General features: G+C 49.8%; 1 protein-coding gene across 1 annotated transcript in view; it reads left to right on the plus strand.

Annotated features, from left to right (window-relative positions):
- Nucleotides 1–22,145, plus strand: part of GRIK5 (glutamate receptor, ionotropic, kainate 5) — a 75,862-nt gene that overhangs the window by 13,325 nt on the left and 40,392 nt on the right. The window contains 4 exon segments of the mRNA XM_011983004.1: nt 1,544–1,696; nt 2,091–2,195; nt 2,311–2,418; nt 13,228–13,431. Coding sequence (XP_011838394.1) covers nt 1,544–1,696; nt 2,091–2,195; nt 2,311–2,418; nt 13,228–13,431 — 570 coding nt within the window.

The raw sequence follows: 22,145 nt of genomic DNA on the forward strand, positions 1-22,145 counted from the left end.
AAAAAAAAAAAAAAAAAAAAAGGGTAAACTGGCCAGGCATGGTGACTTACACTTGTAATCCCAGCACTTTGGGAGGGTGAGGCAGGAGGCTCACTTCAGGTCAGGAGTTTAAGATCAGCCTGGCCAACATGGCGAAATCCTGTCTCTACTGAAAACACAAACATTAGCTGGGTGTGGTAGCACGTGCCTGTAATCCCAGCTACTTGGGTGGCTGAGACACAACAGTTGCTTGAACCTGGGAGGTAGAAGAGGTTGCAGTGAGCCAAGATTGTGCCACTGCACTCCAGCCTGGGCGACAGAGCAAGACTCTGTCTCAAAAGAAAAAATAAAAAAGGTAAAGTATCTACTTTTTCACCCCTCCCTGCCTTGTCTTTTTCCATAGCACTTATATTTGCTTATTTCATCACGATGTGGCTTACCATATATTAGACTTACATAGAGATATGGATTTGAGGACTGTAAGTTCCATGAGGGCAGGGGATTCTGTTTATTTTGTTCCCCATGGTATCCCCAGTACTTAAAACAGCGTAACTCATAACAGGTGTCTGATAATAGATGTTGAATAAATACCAGCATACAGAAGATGCATATTTATATGTATTTGTTCACTGACATCTACTCAGATACCAAGACACCAAGACACTTCTACGCACAGAGTGCACATGGACACCAAGCTGTCTAGTCAGTTGGGTCCACACAGGGACATCACACGCCCCAACACAGAGGCACATTTGTGTATACTCCTGTGCACATCTACACAACACAGATACTCAGACCTTCACACTAACACAGCTAGGGCACACCCTAACAAGCACACACAGACACTGTGGTTGTGTCACAGCTTGGTGGCCAGAGTGTATGGGACGCTCACTGTGTGCCAGGTGCTGTTCTGAGTGCTTTACAGGCGTTATGTCACCAGATCCCCACAACAGCACATGAAGGTAGAGATTACTATTATCCTCATTTTACAGAAAAGGAAACTAAGGTTCGGGGAGGAATGAGGACTTAGCCCTGTCACAGAATGAGAAAATAGCAGAGCCGGGCCTCTAGCTCTGAGCCACCTGCCTCCCAGGCCTGGGACCAACCATTAAACGCTCCTACCTTTCTGACACCACACCCACCCTTCGTATAGATGAATGGGCATGGTCATCCAGCCCCACTCATGTAAACATGTCCTAGACACACTCAGATGGGGACTGTGGCCATCTTCCCTGGCCTGCATCACCCAGATTGCTGGACATACCTGCCCATGCAGGTGACACAGCTGGCTATCCAGGCACCCTCTGAGAGACACATGGCCACACACAGTCTGGGAGACCTACTCCCACCAAGACACAGGAAGCACACACACCTTCCCCGCTGTCAATTCCATTTCCCAGAAAAGACACTGGAGCCACTTCCTCACTCCTGACCCACCCAGTTTCCCATTCCTGGGGAGAGGGAAGTTATTTGAGGGCTTGAGGGTGGCAGCTCAGGGGCCTTTGGGGCTCCCCTGGCTAAGCAGCCTCTTATCCATCCCACCCCCGCCTCTGTCCCACCACAGCTGTCAGCTGCACTGATGTTTGATGCCGTGCACGTGGTGGTGAGCGCTGTCCGAGAGCTGAACCGCAGCCAGGAGATCGGTGTGAAGCCGCTGGCCTGTACATCGGCCAACATTTGGCCCCATGGGACCAGCCTCATGAACTACCTGCGCATGGTGAGCCTGAGCAGGGGTGGGTGGAGGAGGCAGGGCATGGCCACCTCAGGTGGGAGCACTCACTGTGTCCACCCTGTGGCCCTCTGCCCTCCCCGCTCCTCCCACCGTACCCACTGCCTCCCCTGTCCACTCCCGGCTGCTGCTGCCTGTCTGGGTTGCTCGCTCTCTCTCTTTCCGAGTCTTGCCTTCTTCATGCCTTTTGTCCCATCTCCCCTTGCTTCCTTGCATGTTATCTTGCTGTTTTGACTGTGATCTTCCTCTTTCTTCTCTCTCTTGTCCCCTCCACCCTGGTCTGTCTGTGCCTTTCTTTGTGGATGTCTCATCACGCTGGGCCTTCCCTGCCCATCTCTGGGCCCCTGCATCCTCCCTCTGCCCTGCCTCCCCACCCTGCCAGGTAGAGTATGATGGGCTGACCGGGCGGGTCGAGTTCAACAGCAAAGGGCAGAGAACCAACTACACCCTGCGCATCCTAGAAAAGTCCCGGCAGGGCCACCGTGAGGTGAGCAGACCCAGGGCGACGCCAGAGCCCTGCTGGGGTGAGGGTGGGGGCAGGCCCAGAGGCTGCCATGACCTTGGGCAGGGCCTGAGCTGACAGCACCCTCTCTGCCCCCTAGATTGGGGTGTGGTACTCTAACCGCACCCTGGCCATGAATGCCACCACCCTGGACATCAACCTGTCGCAGACACTGGCCAACAAGACGCTGGTGGTCACAACCATCCTGGTGAGTGGCCCTAGACGGGGGCCTGGGAGTGGTAAGTGAAGGGGCCTGAACGCTGGGCCTTCCCTGACGCTGCCCTGAGCCCAGTCCTAGCTCCCACCGTGAGGTGGAGGGATGCATTGGCTGGCACAGCGCACAGGCCAGTGGGGGCCGGGATTCCTGCACCCAGCAACTCCAGGTTGTGAATAAGGCACTACCATCCAAAATGCTGCCAGAGCAGGGAGGGAGCAGACTGCCCTCAGGGCCAACTTTAACCCAGCTCTTTGCACAGTGTCTGGCCCTGGTCAATCCTGGTGAATCATGATTGCCATAACAGTTGTTTTGCCACCTTTGACGACAACATGTATCAACAATGCCAACTCAGTGTCCATCTTGAAGTTGTGGAAACTGAGGCTTAGAGAGGGAGGCAACTTGCCCAGGGTCACACAGCAAGTACCCAGCACAGGCCAGGACTGAAAGCTATGTCTCTAATCCTTCAGAGCCCGAGTCTTGACCTCTGTGTTCTGAAGCTCCAGACCTCTCAGTACCCAAGCACCAGCGAGGGGCATTGTCCTGTAGCCCTGAGAGTGCCACTCCTGCATTTCGCCAAATCAGAGGCAGAGGGGCCTTTGTACGTCAAGTATTTATTGAGCACCTGTTCTGCACCAGGCACTGTGCTAGGCCCTTTCCAAGCGTCATTCTTTAGACCTCATGGCTACCGTTGTGAGCTTCGTCTTATTTCCCCGTTTTGAGGATAAGGAAGCAGGTCACACAGTGAGTTCCCGGCAGAGCTGAGTGTCCAGCTCAGAGCTAGTGCCCTCTCTGCTGCACCATGCTGCCTCCTGCCAGGCACAATGGGCTTCCTCCCTGGCCTTAGGAGGTCAGGGAGGGGGTGATGCACAGGCCTGGCGAGCAGGAGGCTTCCCCAAGCAGCTGGCCTGGAGGCTGGACACGCCAGGCAGCCACGCTCTTCAGAGCGGCCAAGTCTGCAGCCTGTCAGCATTTGTTGTTACTGAGGGAGCTGCTCAGTAACTCTGAGCTGTGTCAGCTATTAGCTGTGGATGCTGACATTCAGAGAGGGTTACAAGAGGGTTTTGCAGGATGTTAGAGGGCCCCCTAAAGCAGTGAGTCGCAGAGCAGTTCCCTCGGTCCCTAGGGAACTCCTGATCTAAAATGGACCTCGAGTCCCTCTGGAGCAAGGCCAGTGATCCTGTTGTGGAGGGATAGATGGCCTGCAGATGGGAAACCAGACACCTCCTAACAGCCTCCCCAGGGGACCGTGGAGGCTTGGCTAGGAGCAGTCAGACCCTCTGTGCTGCGGTATGCGGTCAATCCCTGAAGCCTGTGGAGGCAGAAAAGTTGGGGGCCTTGGTGGGGAACAGGGTGCAGAGGTCAGGGAGGGGAGGTCAGGAGAGCTGAGTCATGACCCTGGGAGCTTCGAGTGTCTTCTTCACTCTCCTCCCCGCTTCTTCTCAAGGCCTGGGAGCTTGTATTTTTCTTCCCTTCGTGATGTTCACCCATCTCTTGATGGGTTGATTCACTTATTCATTTGGTCCATAAATATTTACAAAAGCTGTATGGTGCTGGCCCTTACATTCTAGAAGCACAGAAATGAGTCAGGTGCTCTCGGGTGGCACTGGGAGGTGGTCCCAGTCTGATGGAGGAGACAGACCTGGACACAGTCATTCCCACAATGAGGGCCTCCCAAAGAAAGGAGGGACTGAGTCAGCTTTAAGAGGCTGGAAGAAGACTTCCTGGTAGAGGTGACCTTAGATGGGGTTGCATAGGAGTTGGGTGTGCGGAAAATATCCCAGGCAGCAGGAGCGGCAGGAGGGGCAGGAGCCAGGGTTTTAGGAGGTGTTTGTCAGTTTGAACAGGGAGGCAACAGCCTCTGTGTACACAGTCAGACAAGCCCTGTTCATTCGCTGGTATTGCCTGACATGGGTTTCTTGGCAAGACCTGTGTCAGGTACTTGGAGATTCAGATGTGACTCAAACTGGGTGCCTAGGGCAAGATGTGGGTTAGAACTTGTCTCATTCGCTGCTCTATTCCCAGGGCCTAGAGCCGTGACTGACACCTAGCAAGTACAGAGGGTTGTGGTGAGTGATGGGACAGAGGCAGCCTAGGGGCTGCGGGGCAGCAGGTGGGGAAGGGGCTCTGAAGGACCTAGTTGTCCTGTGCTTTACCTTGGAGAGAGAGTGTTGAGCAGGAAGGGGCGGGGCCAGATCTGGAGTCAGGAAAGCTCCTTGTTGGCCCTTGAGGGATGCTGCTAGGGATTAGAGGTGGTCCAGGTGTGGGAGCGAGGGGCTCTGGTGATGGGAGTGCAGGCTAGCGCTGCCCCTGGGGCAGGCTCAGAGATCTCGTGCTGAGATAGGATGGGCTGGCACTGAGATGGAGAGAGGCCCCAGCTGGGGTTCAGAAGTCCCATGGAGTTGAGACAGTGCAGGGGCCTGCCCTCCTCAGCCCCTGGTCTTGCCCCAGTCTTGGAGAATTTCTCAGGGCCCCCAGGTGGTCCTGAGGATTCCCTTCATTGAGCTGAGACACCTCACCCTGCCCTTTGGTGACTAGTGTGGCAGTTAAGAGTAGTCTCTCTGCTGCGGACAGAGGGACCTCAGTCCCATTCCTCTGCTCTTATTAGTTCAAGTCCCTTAACTCTCCAGTCTCCTTTGCTTTATCTGTAAAACGGGTCTGCATCTCACCTTGAGGGGCAGTGAGAGGATCACATGAACTAAGAAGGCCCTTGCAGTACCTAAGGTACACGTGAGAGAACCTCCCTCCCTCCCTCCCTCCCTCTCCCGAGCTTGTGGTTCATGGCTTTGAGCGTTGTGCCAAGCCCTGTGCTCATGTGACTCAATCTTCACAGAAGCACTGATTTTCAGATAAAGAAACTCAGGCATGGGAGGGTTAAATGACATGCCCGAGGTTGCCCAGCTAGAAGGCAGCAGAGCCCACATGCTTGTCTTTTGCACCACATTGCTTCTAATATTTTTTATTCTTATTTTTTTGAGATGGAGTCTCACTCTGTCACTGAGGTTGGAGTGCAGTGGCACGATCTCGGCTCACTGCAAGCTCTGCCTCCCAGTTCACGCCATCCTCCTGCCTCAGCCTCCCGAGTAGCTGGGACTCCAGGCGCCTGCCACCATGCCCAGCTAATTTTTTTGTATTTTTAGTAGAGACGGGGTTTCACCGTGTTAGCCAGGATGGTCTCAATCTCCTGACCTTGTGATCTGCCTGCCTCGGCCTCCCAAAATGCTGGGATTACAGGCATGAGCCACTGCGCCCGGCCATGTTGCCTCTATTATTTCTACTTCTTTCTGAGCCCTCAGGGCTGTGTCCTGGGCCTGGCACTGCCATCCACACACTGTGTGACCCTAGCAGGTCTCTTCTGTCTAGCCTCGGTTTCCTCCTTTAAAGTGGGGGGATTAAAGTATTCCTAGCAGTCTGGGCATGGTGGTTCACACCAGTAACCCCAGCACTATGGGAGACCGAGGCGGGAGGATCACTTGGGCCCATGAGTTCGATACCAGCCTGGGCAACATGGCGAAACCCCATCTCTACTAAAAATACAAAAATTAGCTGGGCGTGGTGGTGCGTGTCTTTAGTCCCAGCTACTTGGGAGGCTGAGGCAGGAGGATTGCTTGAACCTGGGAGGTTGAGGCTGCAGTGAGCCCAGATCATACCACTGCCAGGGTGACAGAGTGAGACCCTGTCTAAAAATAATAATAATTAATAAATGCGTGAATAAAATATTCATAGCAGAGTGAGGAGGTTGGACTAGATCATTGTTGTTTAAACTACACTCCAGGAAATCCTGGACAAGGATTTGGATCCCAGGTTCATGAAAGCGTCCAAGCAATCAGCTTGTAAGGAATGTTCTGGAACCTACCCTACTTTAATTTTTTGTTTTTACTTTCCAGAGATTTTCATTGAAGTGTAACACACATACAGAAATGTGCACAAATTGTGTTACTTCTCACTGAAGTTTCAAAAACTGAACACACCTGTGTAATCAACCAGCTGTCCCCAACCCAAAGCCACCCCATGCCCTTCCAATCATTAACCCTCCAAGGCTAACCCCCATCTCAGCTTCTGTCACCACAGATCAGCTTTGCCCACCCTTGAACCTCATATAAATGGCATCGTACTATGTGTTCTCTCTTGAGACTGGCTTCTTCTGGCAACATTATGAGATTCATCTGTGGCATTGCAGGTGGTGTAGTCTCATTGTTGTATGTTGAATGTACTGCAATTTCCTGATTCGTCAACTCTGGATTGATGTTTGTTTCTGGCTTTTTGCTGTTAGGTATAGTACTGCTAGGAAGGTTCTCTTCTATGTCTTTTGGTGAACGTGTATTGGTGTTTCTGTTGGGTGTGTTCTAGTTGCTGAGTTGCAGGGTGTTTGTCTCAGCTTTAGCAGTTATTGTAAAAGTGTTTTCCAAAGTGGTTGAACCACTTTCACTTTCATTCCCAGCAGCAGCAAATGAATGAGAATTCCACTTGCTCCTTGTTTTGTCAGTGGTGAGTGTATAAAGATACCAACCATATATGGTGGTTTTCATTTGCATTTCCCTGATGATCAGGGAGGTAGAACACCTTTTTGTGTTTATTGGCTATTTGATTTTTCTTTGTTTTTGTTTTTTGAGAGAGGGTCTTGCTCTGTTACCCAGGCTGGAGTGCAGTGGCCCAATCGTAGCTCACTGCAGCTTCAACCTCCAGGCTCAAGCGCTTCTCCCATCTCAGTCTCCTGAGTAGCTGGGACCACAGTCGTATACCACCACACCCAGCTAATTAAAAACAAAATTTTTTTTAATTGACAGGGTTTTACCATGTTGCCAAGCCTGGTCTTGGATTCCTGGGTTCAAGGGATCCACCCACCTTGGCCTCCTAAAGTGCTGGAATTACAGGCATGAGCCACCACACCTGGCCCTTTATTGGCTATTTGGAAACCCTCATTTGTGAGGTTCCTATTCATGTCTTTTTCTATTTAAAAAAAATTGGGATATATGACATTTTTATTGATTTGTGAGTTATTTATACATTCTTGAGTACAAGTCATTTGTCTGATGTATGTATTGCAAATGTCCTCTCCCCCTTTGTGGCTTACCTTTTCATTCTCAGTAGTATATTTTGGATAAAAGGATTTGATATTTAACTTTACTAAAGTTCACTCCATCAGCTTTTTTCCTTTATGGTTAATGCTTTTAGAATTTAAGAATTCCGTGGATACCCCTATATCATGAAGATATTCTACTATTTGTGTTCTAAAAACTTAATAATTTTGCCTTTTACATTTGGGTCTGCCATCCGATTTTTACGTAGGGTAGGGGAGTCAAAATACATTTTGTTCTTGTTTTATTGTTTTGTTTTTTGTTTTTTGTTTTCTTTTATTTACTTATTTTTTTGAGACAGTGTCTCACTCTGTTTCCCAGGCTGGAGTGTAGTAGCGTGTGATCTTGGTTCACTGCAACCTCCGTCTGCTGGGTTCAAGTGATTCTCCTGTCTCAGCCTCCCGAGTAGCTGGGATTACAGGCACCCACCACCATGCCTGGCTGATTTTTGTATTTTTAATAGAGGTAGGGGTTTCACCATATTGGCCAGGCTGGTCTTGAACTCCTGACCTCAAGTGATCCACCTGCCTTAGCCTCCCAAAGTGCTGGGATTATAGGCATGAGCCAACGCGCCTAGGCCAGAATACATTTTTTTTCCATATGGGTATTTAATTCAGCAGCACCATTTATTATAACAATCATTCTTCCCCCTTCAGGACAGTTTTACCTTTGTCACAAATCAATATCCATTTATATGTGGGTTTCCAAACACTCCATTCTACTGTCTATTTGTCTATCTTTGTTCTAGTACTACAATGTCTTAAATACCACAGCTTTAAATTAAGTGTTAATATTTGACAGGGTAAACCCCCAGTTTTGCTTTTCTTCTTTAGGATTACTTTGGTTCTTCTTGACTCTTTGCATTTCTTTTTATTTTTTGTAAGTTATTTTTATTGAGACGGGGTCTTCCTATGTTGCCTAGGCTGGTCTTGAACTCCTGGGCTCAAGTGATCCTCCCTCCTTGGCCTCTCAAAGTGCTGGGACTATAGGCATGAACCACCAAGCCCAGCCAACCCTGCATTTTCATACACACTTAAATCTCATAGTTCAATTAAAAAAAAAATTGTTACACTGAGCGTGGGGGCTGAGCGTGGTGGCTCACGCCTATAATCCCAGCACTTTGGGAGGCTGGGGTGGGCAGATCAGTTGAGCTCAGGAGTTCGAGACCAGCCCGGGCAACATGATGAAACCCTGTGTCTACAAAAAATACAAAAATTAGCTGGGCTTAGTGGCACGTGCCTGTGGTCCCAGTTACTCTGGAGGCTGAAGTGGGAGAATCACTTGAGCCCAGGAGAGGCAGAGGTTCTAGTGAGCCGAGATCGCACCACTACATTCCAGCCTGGGTGACAGAGCGAGACCTTGTCTCAAAAATAAATAAATAAAATTGGGGAAGGGACAGAAGTTAATACAAACCTATGTAAAATAGAATTCAAAGAGTACAAAGCAGGTGAGGAGTGAAAAATCATTTTCCTTCCTTCCCTGGGTCTTTCATTTTCTTTTTTCAGAGGCCACCATCCTTCCAGAAATGTCTACGCGTATACAAGCACATCCTTGCTCTTTCTTTAACAAAGAGTAGCATATTGTACACGTTGTTCCGTAGCTTGTTTTTTTCCTCCTAATATATCTTGTAGACCTTGCTATTTTAGTGGTTGCCTGGGATTCTTTTATGACATCGATAATCTTTTTAACTTGGCCCAAATTAGGTTGTTTCAGTCTTTGTTCTCACTACAAGCAATGCTGCGCTGACTTTCTTGGACCTGCGTTTTTGATGCACAGCCATTTGTAGGGTAAATTCTTAGAACTGGACTTAGCAATATCTCATTGTCTGGCTGCAGTGTTGGGCTTCTGCATACAATTCTTTTTGAAGTCTGAAGACCCTGGATTTGAGGCTCCTTGAGGACCCTTCTGTTCTAATAGTCTGTGGCTCTAAGTTGAGTCCTAGATTATGGTTATCTAATTTTGAGTTCTATTCACAGACCCTAGACTCTTTTTGTCTTTCTAAGCTCAGACCCCAGTCCTGAGACCCTGAACCCAAGTTCCTCAGTCTTGAAATTAGAGATCAGCTTGGCATAGTGAAGGAACAGGATTCAGAGTGCACAGTGACTGGGTTGTGAAGCCCAGCTCTGCCCCGTCTCCCTTCCCACTGCCCTGCTTCAGCTGGGTGGCCTTGGGCTAGATTCTTTACCTCTCTGAGCCTTGGTTCTATCTTCTGTATGTCAAGGGGACTGTATGGGAGCCAGGCCCTTGTCTCTAGGATTCTCGATTTCTGATTCTCCAGCTTTGATACCCAGCCTGGGTCCCTCACCTCTGTCTGGCTTCTCCCATATCCACTGTCTGATTCTGTCCACTTGAGCTCAGTCTAGCACAGAGTTTAAGAGGGGAGCTTTGGAATCAGACCAACTTGTCCTTCTCAGACACTTACTACTTCACTTCTCTGGACCTCAGCATCCTCATCTCTAAAAGAGAGGTAATAATACTGCCCTCCCACGCTGACAGAATTGCTGTCACACAGCAAGCCCACAAGAAATGCTGGCTGCTGCCGCTATTATTAGTATTATCTCACATTCTTGTTCCCAGTTCCACAGTTTTGGTTCTGGAAAGGCAGCTTGATAGAGAATCACTGACTGCCCTCCATCCCATCATCGTGTAGCTGTAGGGCTCTGTGGGGTCCTGGAGTCCAGAGCCTATGACCTGGCCACATAGTAGGAGATTCCATCACTGTGTGACAAACCACCCAGAACCCAGAAACTGAAAGAATAGCAGTTGATTATTTTGCATGATTCCATGGGTCAACTCAGTGGCTCTTTGGCTGGTCTCACTTGGGCACACTGTGGCAGCATTCAGCTGCTGTCCAGACTGGACTGGTAAGTGAAGAATGACTGTGGATGCTGGCTGTTGGCTGGCACGCCTTGGTTCACTCACCCTCCAGGAGGCCAGCCTGGGCTTCCTTAAATGGGGGCTGCTCTGAAGGCTGAGGCTCTGGAATTCACACAGCATCACTTCTGCCACATCCAATTGGCCAAAACAAGTCATAAGGCCAGCTCAGACCAAGGAGTCTGGACCCAGGGATAAATGGACCCCATCTGCTAACGAAGAAGCAGCACAATATTGTGGCCACATCTACCATGGAGCTCAGTAATTGTGTGTTGAATGAATGAGAGGTGACAGAGGTCACTTAACCACTTTGAGCCTCTGTGTCCACATGTGTAAAAGGAATCTACTCATGCCCATTTCAATGTAAAGTCGCCATGAGAAATTAAAATGATGTAATTGAGAGAATGCACAGCACAGGTTCTCAATGCACAATAACCACTGTGGATATTTTATTTTATTTATTTGTTTGAGAGAGTCTCACTCCATCACCCAGGCTGGCCGGCAGTGGCACAATCTTGGCTCACCGCAACCTGAGCATCTGGGACTCTACCTTAGCCTCCCGAGTAGCTGAGACTACAGGTGCACACCGGCACGCCCAGCTAATTTTTGTATTTTTTATAGAGACGGGGTTTTGCCACGTTGCCTAGGCTGGTCTTGAACTCCTGGGCTCAAGCCATCCACCTGCCTTGGCCTCCCAAAGTGTTAGAATTACAGGCTTGAGGCACTACACCTGGCTCATTGTGGATATTTTAACCAAAGCTCTTTCCTGGGTCTTCCCTAAGTCCTAAGTCCTTTTGTTCATTAGTCCAAAGTGACATTGTACAACCAGCCATTTAGACAATAACTGTGTCCAGATAAGTTTCCCACTTGTTACCATCTTTACATGCCTTGTCTTCCTAGCACTTAGACCATCCTTTCTGCTTTTGTGTTTCTTTTTTTTTTTTTTTTTTTTTTTTTTAGTAAAGACGGGGTTTCACAGTGTTAGCCAGGATGGTCTCGACCTCCTGACCTTGTGATCTGCCCGTCTCGGCCTCCCAAAGTGCTGGGATTACAGGCTTGAGCCACCGCGCCCGGCCCGCTTTTGTGTTTCTTTGGCACAATGGGGTCAGTAAAGTTTGCTCAAACCCCTCAGAAATAAGCATCAACGTGGCAAACTGACTGTAGGTCAGAGAGTGCAAACTAGAAACTGTGTTTGTTTTGGCCTGCAGAACATTTAATAATAATCGGTATTAGAATTTGAATTGGTTGCTGTATTAGTTCGTTTTCATACTGCTGTAAAGATCTGCCCAAGACTAGGTAATTTATAAAGGGAAGAGGTTTAGTTGACTCACAGGTTCAGCATGGCTGGGAAGGCCTCGCGAAATTTACAATCATGGTGGAAGGCAAAGGGGAAGCAAGGCACCTTCTTCACAAGGCAGCAGGAGAGAGATGTGCTGAGTGAAGGGGGAAGAGCCCCTTATAAAACTATAAAACTATCAGATCTTGTGAGAACTCACTATCACGAGAAGAGCATGGGGGAAACCGCCCTCATGGTTCAGTTACCTCCACCTGGTCTCTTCCTTGACATGTAGGGATTATGGGGATTACAATTCAAGGTGAGATTTGGGTGGGGACACAAAGCCTAACCATATCAGTTGCTAACATTTATTTTATTTTATTTTATTTTATATTATTTTATTTTATTTTAGAGACAGAATCTTGCTCAGTTGCCCAGGCTAGAGTGCAGTGGTACAGTCATAGCTCACGGCAGCCTCAAACTTGGGCTGAAGCAATCCTCCTACCTCAACCTCCCAAAGCACTGGGATTTCAGGCATGAGAGTTACTAACATTTATAATCAGGAGATTTTACAAAACAATCTTAGGTTTCCAAATTCTCTTGAAATTGCACCGTCTGGGTCAGGTGCGGTGGCTCACGCCTGTAATCCCAGCACTTTGGGAGGCTGAGGCGAGCGGATCACTTGAGGTCAGGAGTTCAAGACCAGCCTGACCAACATGGTGAAACCCCGTCTCTACTAAAAATATGAAAAAAAAAAAAAATTAGCCGGGCTTGGTGGCAGGTACCTGTAATCCAAGCTACTTGGGGGGGTGAGGCAGGAGAGTCACTTAAACCCAGGAGGTGGAGGTTGCAGTGAACTGAGATTGCGCCACTGCACTCCTGCCTGGGTGACAGAGTGAGATTCTGTCTCAAAAAAAAAAAAAAAAAATGGCACCATCTGTCATCTTCAGCCTCCCTCCCTCATGGGGCACTGGGCTGGAGCTAAACCCTGGTGAAGGATACTCTCTTGGACCCATTGGTGGCTCATGAAGTTGGTTTGGTGAGTCATTACCGGACATGTGGAAAGATGAAGTATAGCAGAACAGAAAATATCAGTGTATTGCCCGTAGTTACTAGGGCAAGGACTGTTCTGTGGAATTAAGTCTAGTTATGTGTGTTCATGTGTGGGTGACTTGGGTTGCAGGGTAAAATGTATCTTTTACTGTGAGTTGTAATACGAAATCTGAAAGCCCCTGATCCACTTTGGCACAAGCTCTACCTAGTCTGACTCACTCTAAAGTTACCTCCTCCCTCGTACGCATTTGAGCTTGGGACCAATGAGTGTCAGGTTGGCTGCTGGAGATTAAAATGGCTCCCTGCAATCTGCTAGGGACTGGCAGTGCCCATGTGTTTTTCCCTGGCTTTCAGGTCTATTCCCCACTCTGAGCATTTGTAAGTGAGAAATGTGTACTATGAATAAATCATCCCTGCTCAGCAAGCAGATTCCTGCTCTACCTGCCTGGTCCGGGCTCTAGGATCCCCAACCCAGCTCCTAGACACCCAGTCTCTGACCCCTGCTCTCTTCTGCCCACCCAGGAGAACCCGTACGTCATGCGGCGGCCCAACTTCCAGGCCTTGTCAGGGAATGAACGCTTCGAGGGCTTCTGCGTGGACATGCTGCGGGAGCTGGCCGAGCTGCTGCGCTTCCGCTACCGCCTGCGGTTGGTGGAGGATGGGCTGTACGGGGCGCCCGAGCCCAACGGCTCCTGGACAGGCATGGTTGGCGAGCTCATCAACCGGGTACGGCTGGGCTGGGGCTGGGGAAGAGGCATGGACCCGGCGGGTGAGGGAGGGCAGGCAGCTGGGCAGCCAGTCAAACCTTAGAAGCAGTCGAACCTTAGAACCTTAGAAGTCGAACCTTAGAATTTGGCCGGTGGCAGAAGTGGAAGGAGCCATGAAGGGCTCCTCAGACCACCTCACTGATGTTGTGCTGTATGCCTGTGCCTGGCGGGTGCCATGGGATGGGACAGAGGAGGAGAGGTGGTACATGCATCGAGAGGTGGTACATGCATCACCACCTGTGTCCTGCTTTGCCAAATGCCCCTGTCTTGCCACCTTGGATTAGTCGGTGTGCAAAGATTTGTTAAGTGAATGAAAGAGACATGGAGTGGCGAGCAGGAAAAGGTCTGAGGTGGTCAAAGACTTCCTGCAGGAGGCAGGGCTGAGAGCAGGAAGTGCACCTCACCTGTGTGCTATGCCCAGCACCTGCCGGGGAGGGCCTGGCACGTTATGGACCTGGAGGGTTGCGTGTAGAACTCACACATTCACCCGTTCAGCGGGTGTTTATTGAGCACCTACTATGTTCCTTGCTCCTTGCTGGACATGGGATCCCACTATTAGTACAGTGGATCTGGACCCCGCCCCCAGGAGCTTAGAGTCTCTTTGGGGTGCAAGACAGCAAATGACCACAGCACAGAGCCATCTGGGCTTTGATGGGGGAGCTCAGAGGAGGGGCCCAGAGAAGTTTCCTGACCCAGTCAGGCATCCTGGGGGGCTTCCCAGAAGAGATGATACCCAAAGTGATTCCCAAAGGGCATGAAGGAGTCAGCAAGGTGAAGGGGGTGTGGAAGGGGAGCATATTTGGAGCAGAGGAAATAGCATCTACAAAGGTGGGGTGATACGAGGGAGTGGGGTGCACTGGAGAAACCAGCAAGGCCTGAGCATGGACAGGATTTGGTTGCAGCTGAGGAGGGATGGAAGGCAGGGCCATGGGAGGTGGCAGGCAAGGGTGCAGTGGAAAGGATCTTTGGGCATCAGACAATCCTGGATTTGAATCCTTAAGTGTCATTTCTCTTCTCTGAACCTCAGTTTTCCCCTCCCTAAGATGGGGATAATAATACCTTGCAGGTCTATAGTGAGGGTTACGGGACATGGGGACAAGTACCTCACACATTGCTTGGCAGATACTAGGGGACTGAAATGTAGTTCCTCTTTTTATTCCAGGTGGGAGAAACTATGGGCGCAACTGCCCAGAGGCAGGACTGTGCCCTGGGAGATAAGTAGGCCCCTGGTTAGGACACGCCCAGAGCTGGTGTGCACAGCAAGTGACTGTGGCCAGAGATGGCCAGGGCGGCCTTGACGTTAGACTTTACTGAGCTCATCAGAGATTCTCACCCTCCTCTCTCTCATGCCAGAATTTACAGCATCCAACCCCCTGAACATCACCAGGAAAGACACGAGAGGGCCACTTTGCTTGACAAGGACGTTTATCCCTTACGGCACTGACTTTCAAAAGTTATTTTGATAGCAGAACTTTTTTTCCAATTGCAAGCTGCCTCAGAACCCTGGGCAAGAGCAGAGCTGCTCTGGTGGAGGCAGAGATAGGGGGGCCTCCTGCCCCACCCCACAGGTAGGCCCCGAGGCGCTGCCCCATAAAGCTGCCAGCTGGCTTGAAAACTTCTGCCCTAGGGTGAGTTTTAAGGTCAGGGTGAATTTTATTGTTATTATTATTTTATTTATTTATTTATTTTGGAGACAGAGTCTCCTCTGTTGCCCAGGCTGGAGTGCAGTGGCACGATCTCTGCTCATAGCAACCTCTGCCTCTCTGCAACCTCCACCTCCCAGGTTCAAGCGATTCTCCTGCCTTGGCCTCTTCTGAGTAGCTGGGATTACAGGTGCACCACCATGCCTGGCTCATTTTTGTATTTTTTGGAGCAACAGGATTTCGTCATGTTGGCCAGGTTGGTCTTGAACTCCTGGCCCCAAGTGATCTGCCCACCTCACCTCCAAAGTGCTAGGATTACAAGTGTGAGCCACTGTACCCAGCTCAGGGTGAATTTTAAAGCCTGAAGCCCAAAGAGGCCCCTGGTGAGACAGGAGATGAGTAGCCCCAGAGCTGACAGCTCTATGCCCACCTGAGGGTGTAGGCTTTCTCGTGACCTGTTTCCACAGCCTGATCTTTAGTCACGTAGGCTCAGAAATATTCTTTCATCTGGTATCCCAGAAATAAGCAGGCTCCAAGGGAGTAGCCCTGCACCTGAAGTCACTCTGAACTGGATGCCCTTTTTTCACCAACACAGAAGTCTGGAACAGTCCTTATTTACAGCTGTCTGACCTTTGTGTCTCAGGGCCTACTCAGTAGTGTGGGGTGAGAGGATTTGGGGCCTGGGGCCAGCAAAGTGTGGCAGCCAGGAGTGTTTCTGGTTGGCTGTTTGAATCTTAGCTCTGCTGTGCACTGGTTGTGTGGCTTTGGGCAAGTGCTTAACATTTCTTTAGGTTGTAGTTTGTTCTACTGTAAAATTGGGGAATTACAGTCCTTTAGCATATAGGGTTGTTCTGAAGAACAACATGCAATGAAGAACTTAGAACAGGGCGTGGTGCATAGTGGGTGCTGTGTATGCGTGTGTCCTTTTTTTTTTTTTCCTATGAGACTGGATCTCTCTCTGTCACCCAGGCTGGAGCATAGTAGTGCAATCACAGCTCACTGAGGCCTCAACCTGCTGGGCTCAAGTGATCCTCCCACCTCAGCCTCCCGAGTTGCTGGGACTATAGGCATATGCCACCATGCCCAGCTAATTTTTGTGGTTTTTGTAGAGATGGGGTCTGGCCCTGTTGCCTAGGCTGGTCTTGAACTCCTGGGCTTAAGCAATCCTCCCACCTCAGCCTTCCAAAGTGCTGGGATTATACTATTTTTATTATTGTTATTATTCATACTGGCATAGCCAGCACATACATAGATTTGTGTGTTCATCCATTTTCCATTCAGCCAGTATTTGTTGGGTGTCTACTGTATACCAAGCCCTGTGCTATACCCCGGGGATACCATGGTGAACAATCCCGATGTGCTCTTATTGAGTGGGCTAAAGGGTGTGGGCCTCAGCAGAAAGCCCATGGGATGCCCTTGAAGAGTTTTTGGGTTTTGTTGTTGTTGTTGTTGTTGTTGTTTGTTTCTTTTGTTTGTTTTTCTGAGACGGACTCTTGCTCTGCTGCCCAGGCAGGCTGGGGTGCCGTGGGGTAATCTTGGCTCACTGCAACCTCTGCCTCCTGCGTTCAAATGATTCTCCTGCCTCAGCCTCCTGAGTAGCTGGGACTACAGGCGCCCGCCACCACACCTGGCTAATTTTTGTATTTTTAGTAGAGATGGGTTTCACCATGTTGGCCAGGCTGGTCTCAAACTCCTGAACTCAGGTGATCCACCTGCCTCAGCCTCCCAGAGTGCTGGGATTACAGGTGTGAGCCACTGTGCCCGGCCACCCTTGAAGGGTTTTGATCTGGCTCAAGTGAATTGGCCCTGGGGTTGGGGGAAGCAGTGGTAACAGGAAGACCAGTGAGGAGATGAGGAATGAGCTGGTGGGCCTCAGGCGGGAGGAAGTCAGAGCTAGAGACTAGGGGAAGGGCTAAAGAGCACCAGGGCTTGGTAACTGCCTAGGGTGGGAGATGCAGGAGAGGACAGAAGGGAGAGTGTTCCTCCTGTGTCTGGCTTGGGCACCTGGGTGATGGCAGTGACATTTATGGGGAGAACACTGGAGGAGGAGCTGGAGCATGAAGGATAGGCGGGGCTTGGCCTTGCCCTGCTGTGGGATAGCTGAGTGTGCTGAGCTGCACAGGAATAGTCACCACCGTCATCACAACAGCAGCAGCTGTCATTTGTTGATTTCACACCATGTGCGAGGAACTTTTCAAGTGTTACTTAACGTAATTCTCATAACAGTCCTTCATGGCCTGAGGATCACTGCCCAGTGTGAGACCTGGAGTCCCTAACACACAGGGCTGCAGCCAGGTGTGTCTGACTTAAGGCCCGTGCCCTTTCCAGCCCTCCAGCCAGGAACTTGGGAAGCCTGGAGTACATTGATGGAGTGGCATGCTGTGCCAGGGCCTTGTCCGAGCTTTCTGACTGTCTCCATCCTTGACTCCTCATGGCCACCCAATGAGGAAGGGACTGGTATTAGCCCCGTTTTTTCAAATGTACGATGAGACACCAGGGTTTCATGTCCAGGCCACATGGCTAGAGACTGGGAGAGCCAAGGTGGGCACCCCATCAGGGTGGCCCAGAGCTGGTGAGTGACTTCCAGATGGAAGACAGCCTGGGGCACCAGCATCCCGCCAGTCATCCCCGGGGCCAGGCACAGGGCTCCTTGGCCAGTCTTGAATTATGACCCATTTATTCCACCCAGTGGCCATGGCTGGCATTGGCCTTCTCCCTGCCATCACTGCCATGGTGTGAATTCAGGTCCCACCCCTCTCATCAGCCTCCTTACTGGCCTCCTGGCTTCCAGTCTCTCCACTCTCCAGCTTGTCCTCCAGCAGAACCTTTCTACAGTGCGAGTCTGATCTGTCACTTGTATGCTTTCACGGAAGCCCCTGAGGCCGTCAGGATAAAGCTTAGCCTTCAAGGACAGAGAAGATCTTAGGTCGGGGTCCCAGGAAGCTGACTCTGAGACGGAGACGTACAGGCAGGAGGTGTGATGGCGAGCCCCTGGAAACCTGCCCCATGCGGGAGGGAAGGAAGCAGGCTTGGGCAGAGGAATTGAGCTGTGCTGCAGTCACAACTGAGCCTTAGCCGCCCCACAGGCAGCTCTGGAGCTGGACTGGCCGTCAAGGACCTCCCCCTGTGGTAAGGGTGCCAGGCCTTTAAGCACCCACTGATACGTCACTGGACGTGGGCTGCTTTTGGGGAGTCAGGACTTTGGGTGAAGGGACACTCTTCTACTGACAGAGCTGAGAGCCGTCAGCCACCTACACCCTGAGTAGCTGAGGCAATGAGTGCCCCACTCCTGAAACAGAGTCTGGGTAGCCACCATGGTGTCCACTGTAGCAATGCACTGGTTAGGAGCCAGAAGGAGCCAGCTTCAGGTCCCCAGTGCTCCCACATGATCCCTGGAAAGCCATTTATCTCTGAACCTCAGTCACTCCTCTTGGAAAGGGGCTAATGTTACCTCCCTCACTGAGGGTTTTTTTTGTTTTTGTTTTTTTTTGAGGCAGAGTCTCACTCTGTCACCCAGACTGAAGTGCAGTGGCGTGATCTCGGCTCCCTGCAACCTCTGCCTCCAGGGTTCAAGCGATTTTCCTGCCTCAGCCTCCTAAGTAGCTGGGATTATAGGCATGCACCACAATGCTCGGCTATTTTTGTATTTTTAGTACAGATGGGGTTTCACCATGTTGGCCAGACTGGTCTTGAGCTCCTGACCTCAAGTGATCTGTCCGCCTTGGCCTCCCAAAGTGCTAGGATTACAGGCATGAGCCACTGTACCCAGACAGTGAGTTTTGATGAGTTTAAATGAGAGCACATTTGCACGGAGCCTGGCACATGCCTGGCTCACTTGTGGTCACTACTGCTAGATATCTTTCTTGAGGCGGTCTGTATGTGAGTGTGGTTAGAAGCATGGGCTTTGGAGTTGGCTAACCCTGGGTTCGAATCTGGACTTACTCCTTACTGGCTTTGTGACCTGCAGGCAGGTGGCTGCCCCCTCTGAGCCTCAGTGTCCCCTCAAATGGGGAGTGGTGACCCCTAACTTGGAGGGGTATCACAGGGGACAGATGAGATCAACACAGGTCATAGATGCTGTCATGACCAAGACGATACCCACCCACCTCACCTGTGGCCTCCACACCCTAGGGATGGGAGCCTTGTCTACTTTGCTGTGTCCTCAGCTCAGGGCCTGGCACATGGCAGGTTTCCAGTAAGTTAGTGTTGAATGGACAATTGACTGATTCTGTCAAGGAGTCATTAGAAATGCTGTCCCCAGTTCTCTTCATCTGATAGAAGATGTACACACACGCCGGGCGTGGTGGCTCACGCCTGTAATCCCAGTACTTTGAGAGACTGAGGCATGTGGATCACTTGAGGTCAGGAGTTCGAGGCCAGCCTGGCCAACATGGTGACACCCCATCTCTACTAAAAATACAAAAATTAGCTGGGCGTGGTGGCGCATGCCTGTAATTCCAGCTACTCAGGAGGCTGAGGCAGGAGAATCGCTTGAACCTGGGAGGCAGAGGTTGCAGAGAGCCGAGATCACACCACAGCACTCCAACCTGGGCGAGAGAGTGAGACTCAGTCTCAAAAAAAAAGGAATTAAAAAGAGAAGATGCACACACACACACACCCCCCCCCGCACACACACACACACCCAGCAGTTTTTCTTCAGCTGAGCACATAGCGGTGGATTTCAACTTTCCTGCTTACATTCCTTATCCAACCCTGTCTCCTGGGGGGTTGCATCGTCTTCTAGATTGCATTTTCAAATGACATGTAGTATTTGTCTTCCAATTCTAAAATGTTTACTCATTGTGAAAAACACACGTCCAGGCATGGTGGCTCACACCTGTAGTTCTAGTGCTTTGGGAAGCTGAGGCGGGAGGGTCACTTGAGGCCAGGAGTTTGAGACCAGCCTGGGCAACATGGTGAAACCCTGTCTCTACAAAAAATTAGCCAGGCATAGTGGCACACACCTGTATTCCCAGCTACTTGGGAGGAGGCTTGAGATGAGAGGATTGCTTGAGCCCAGGAGTTCAAGGCTGCAGTGAGCTATGATTGTGCCACTGCATTCCAACCTGGGTAACAGAGCGAGACCTCATTTCTGAAACAAAACCAAACAAACAAACAAAAAACATAGGTTGGTACAGAGAAGGAAGATATTGCAGAATACTTGTTTTTATGCTTATTTGTTATTTGGAAATTTTACATATGTTGTGTTTCAGGTTATAAAACACTATTTATACTAAGTATAATCCCATTTTGCACAAAAAATAGTGGGTATATATGCATCAAAAAATTATAAACAGGTCAGATGCAGTGGCTCATGCCTGTAATCCCAGCACTTTAGGAGGCCGAAGTGGGAGGAGCTTGAGCCAAGGAGTTCAAGACCAACCTTGGCAACATGGTGAAACCCTGTCTCTACAAAAATTGAAAAAAATTAGCCAAGTGTGGTGGCATGTGCCTGTAGTCCCAGCTACTCAGGAGGCTGAGGTGGGAGGGTTACTTGAGCCTGGGAGGTTGAGGCTGCAGTGAGCCATGATTGCACCACTGCACTCCAGCCTGGGTGACAGAGTGAGACCCTGTTTTAAAAAAATAGGCTGGGCACGGTGGCTCACGCCTGTAATCCCAGCACTTTAGGAGGCCACGGCGGGCAGATCACCCAAGATCAGCCTGGCCAACATGGTGAAACCCCATCTCTACTACAAGTACAAAAAAATTAGCCAGGCATAGTGGTGTGCACCTGTAATCCCAGCTACTCAGGAGGCTGAGGCAGAAGAATCGCTTGAACCTGGGAGGTGGAGGTTACAGTGAGCCAGGCTTGTGCTGCATTCCAACCTGGGCAACAAGAGCGAGACTCTGTCTCAAAAATAAAAATAACTAACTAAATAAAGTCCATCTCACTAAAAAAATTTTACATTATACTGTGTTTCCGATTATAAAACATATTTGTACTAAGTGTAATCCCATTTTGCACAACAATAGCAAGTATTTATGCATTAAAAAAGCATTTTTGCATACCATCAAATTTTCATAAGCAATTATTTGAGAAGGAACTCCTTTATTTTCTGTTTATATATGTAATACCAAATGATAAAACATCAAATGGTACGAATAGGAGAAACACTGGATATACATGATGGTCTCACACCTCAGAGACCATATTCCTCCAATTCATTTTCTACAAATTTATTAATACAGGTACATTTTTAAATTTCTTAATTTTTTTGAGACCAAGTCTTGTTCTGTTGCCCAGGCTGGAGTGCAGTGGCACAATCTTGGCTCACTGCAAACTCCACGTCCCAGGTTCAAGCAATTCTTCTGCCTCAGCCTCCTGAGTAGCTGGGATTACAGGCGCCCACCATCATGCCCGGCCAATTTTTTTGTATTGTTTAGTAGAGACAGGGGTTTCACCATGTTGGCCAGGCTGGTCTCGACTCCTGACCTCAGGTGATCTGCTCACCTTGGCCTCCCAAAGTGTTGGGATTACAGGCGTGAGCCACCATGCCTGGCCTAAATTTCTTGAATTTTTATTTTTGTAAAAATGATATCCTGCTATACTTACTGCTGTGTAGTTTGCTTTTTTTTACTTATGACTTGGCCATCTTCCCATGTTAGTACACACAGATCTGCCTCGTCTTTAAAAGCAGCTACCTTTAAGCCAGGCGCAGTGACTCACGCCTATAATCCCAGCACTTTGGGAGGCCGAGGAAGGCGGATCACCTGAGGTTGGGAGTTCGAGACTAGCCTGACCAACATGGAGAAACCCCGTCTCTACTGAAAATACAAAAAAAAAATTAGCTGGATGTGGTGGCACATGCCTGTAATCCCAGCTACTCGGGAAGCTGAGGCAGGAGAGTTGCTTGAACCTGGGAGGCAGAGGTTGCAGTGAGCCAAGATCGCGCCATTGCACTCCAGCCTGGGCAACAAGAGCGAAACTTCATCTCAAACAAAAACAAAAACAAAAACAAACCAGCTACTGAAAAACAAAATCACTTACTGAATAACTATTGAGAGACTCTTCTGCGCCCACTCCATTTCG

Source organism: Mandrillus leucophaeus, unplaced genomic scaffold (genome assembly GCF_000951045.1).
Source record: "Mandrillus leucophaeus isolate KB7577 unplaced genomic scaffold, Mleu.le_1.0 Scaffold106, whole genome shotgun sequence".
In the NCBI taxonomy this organism is placed as follows: Eukaryota; Metazoa; Chordata; class Mammalia; order Primates; family Cercopithecidae; genus Mandrillus; species Mandrillus leucophaeus.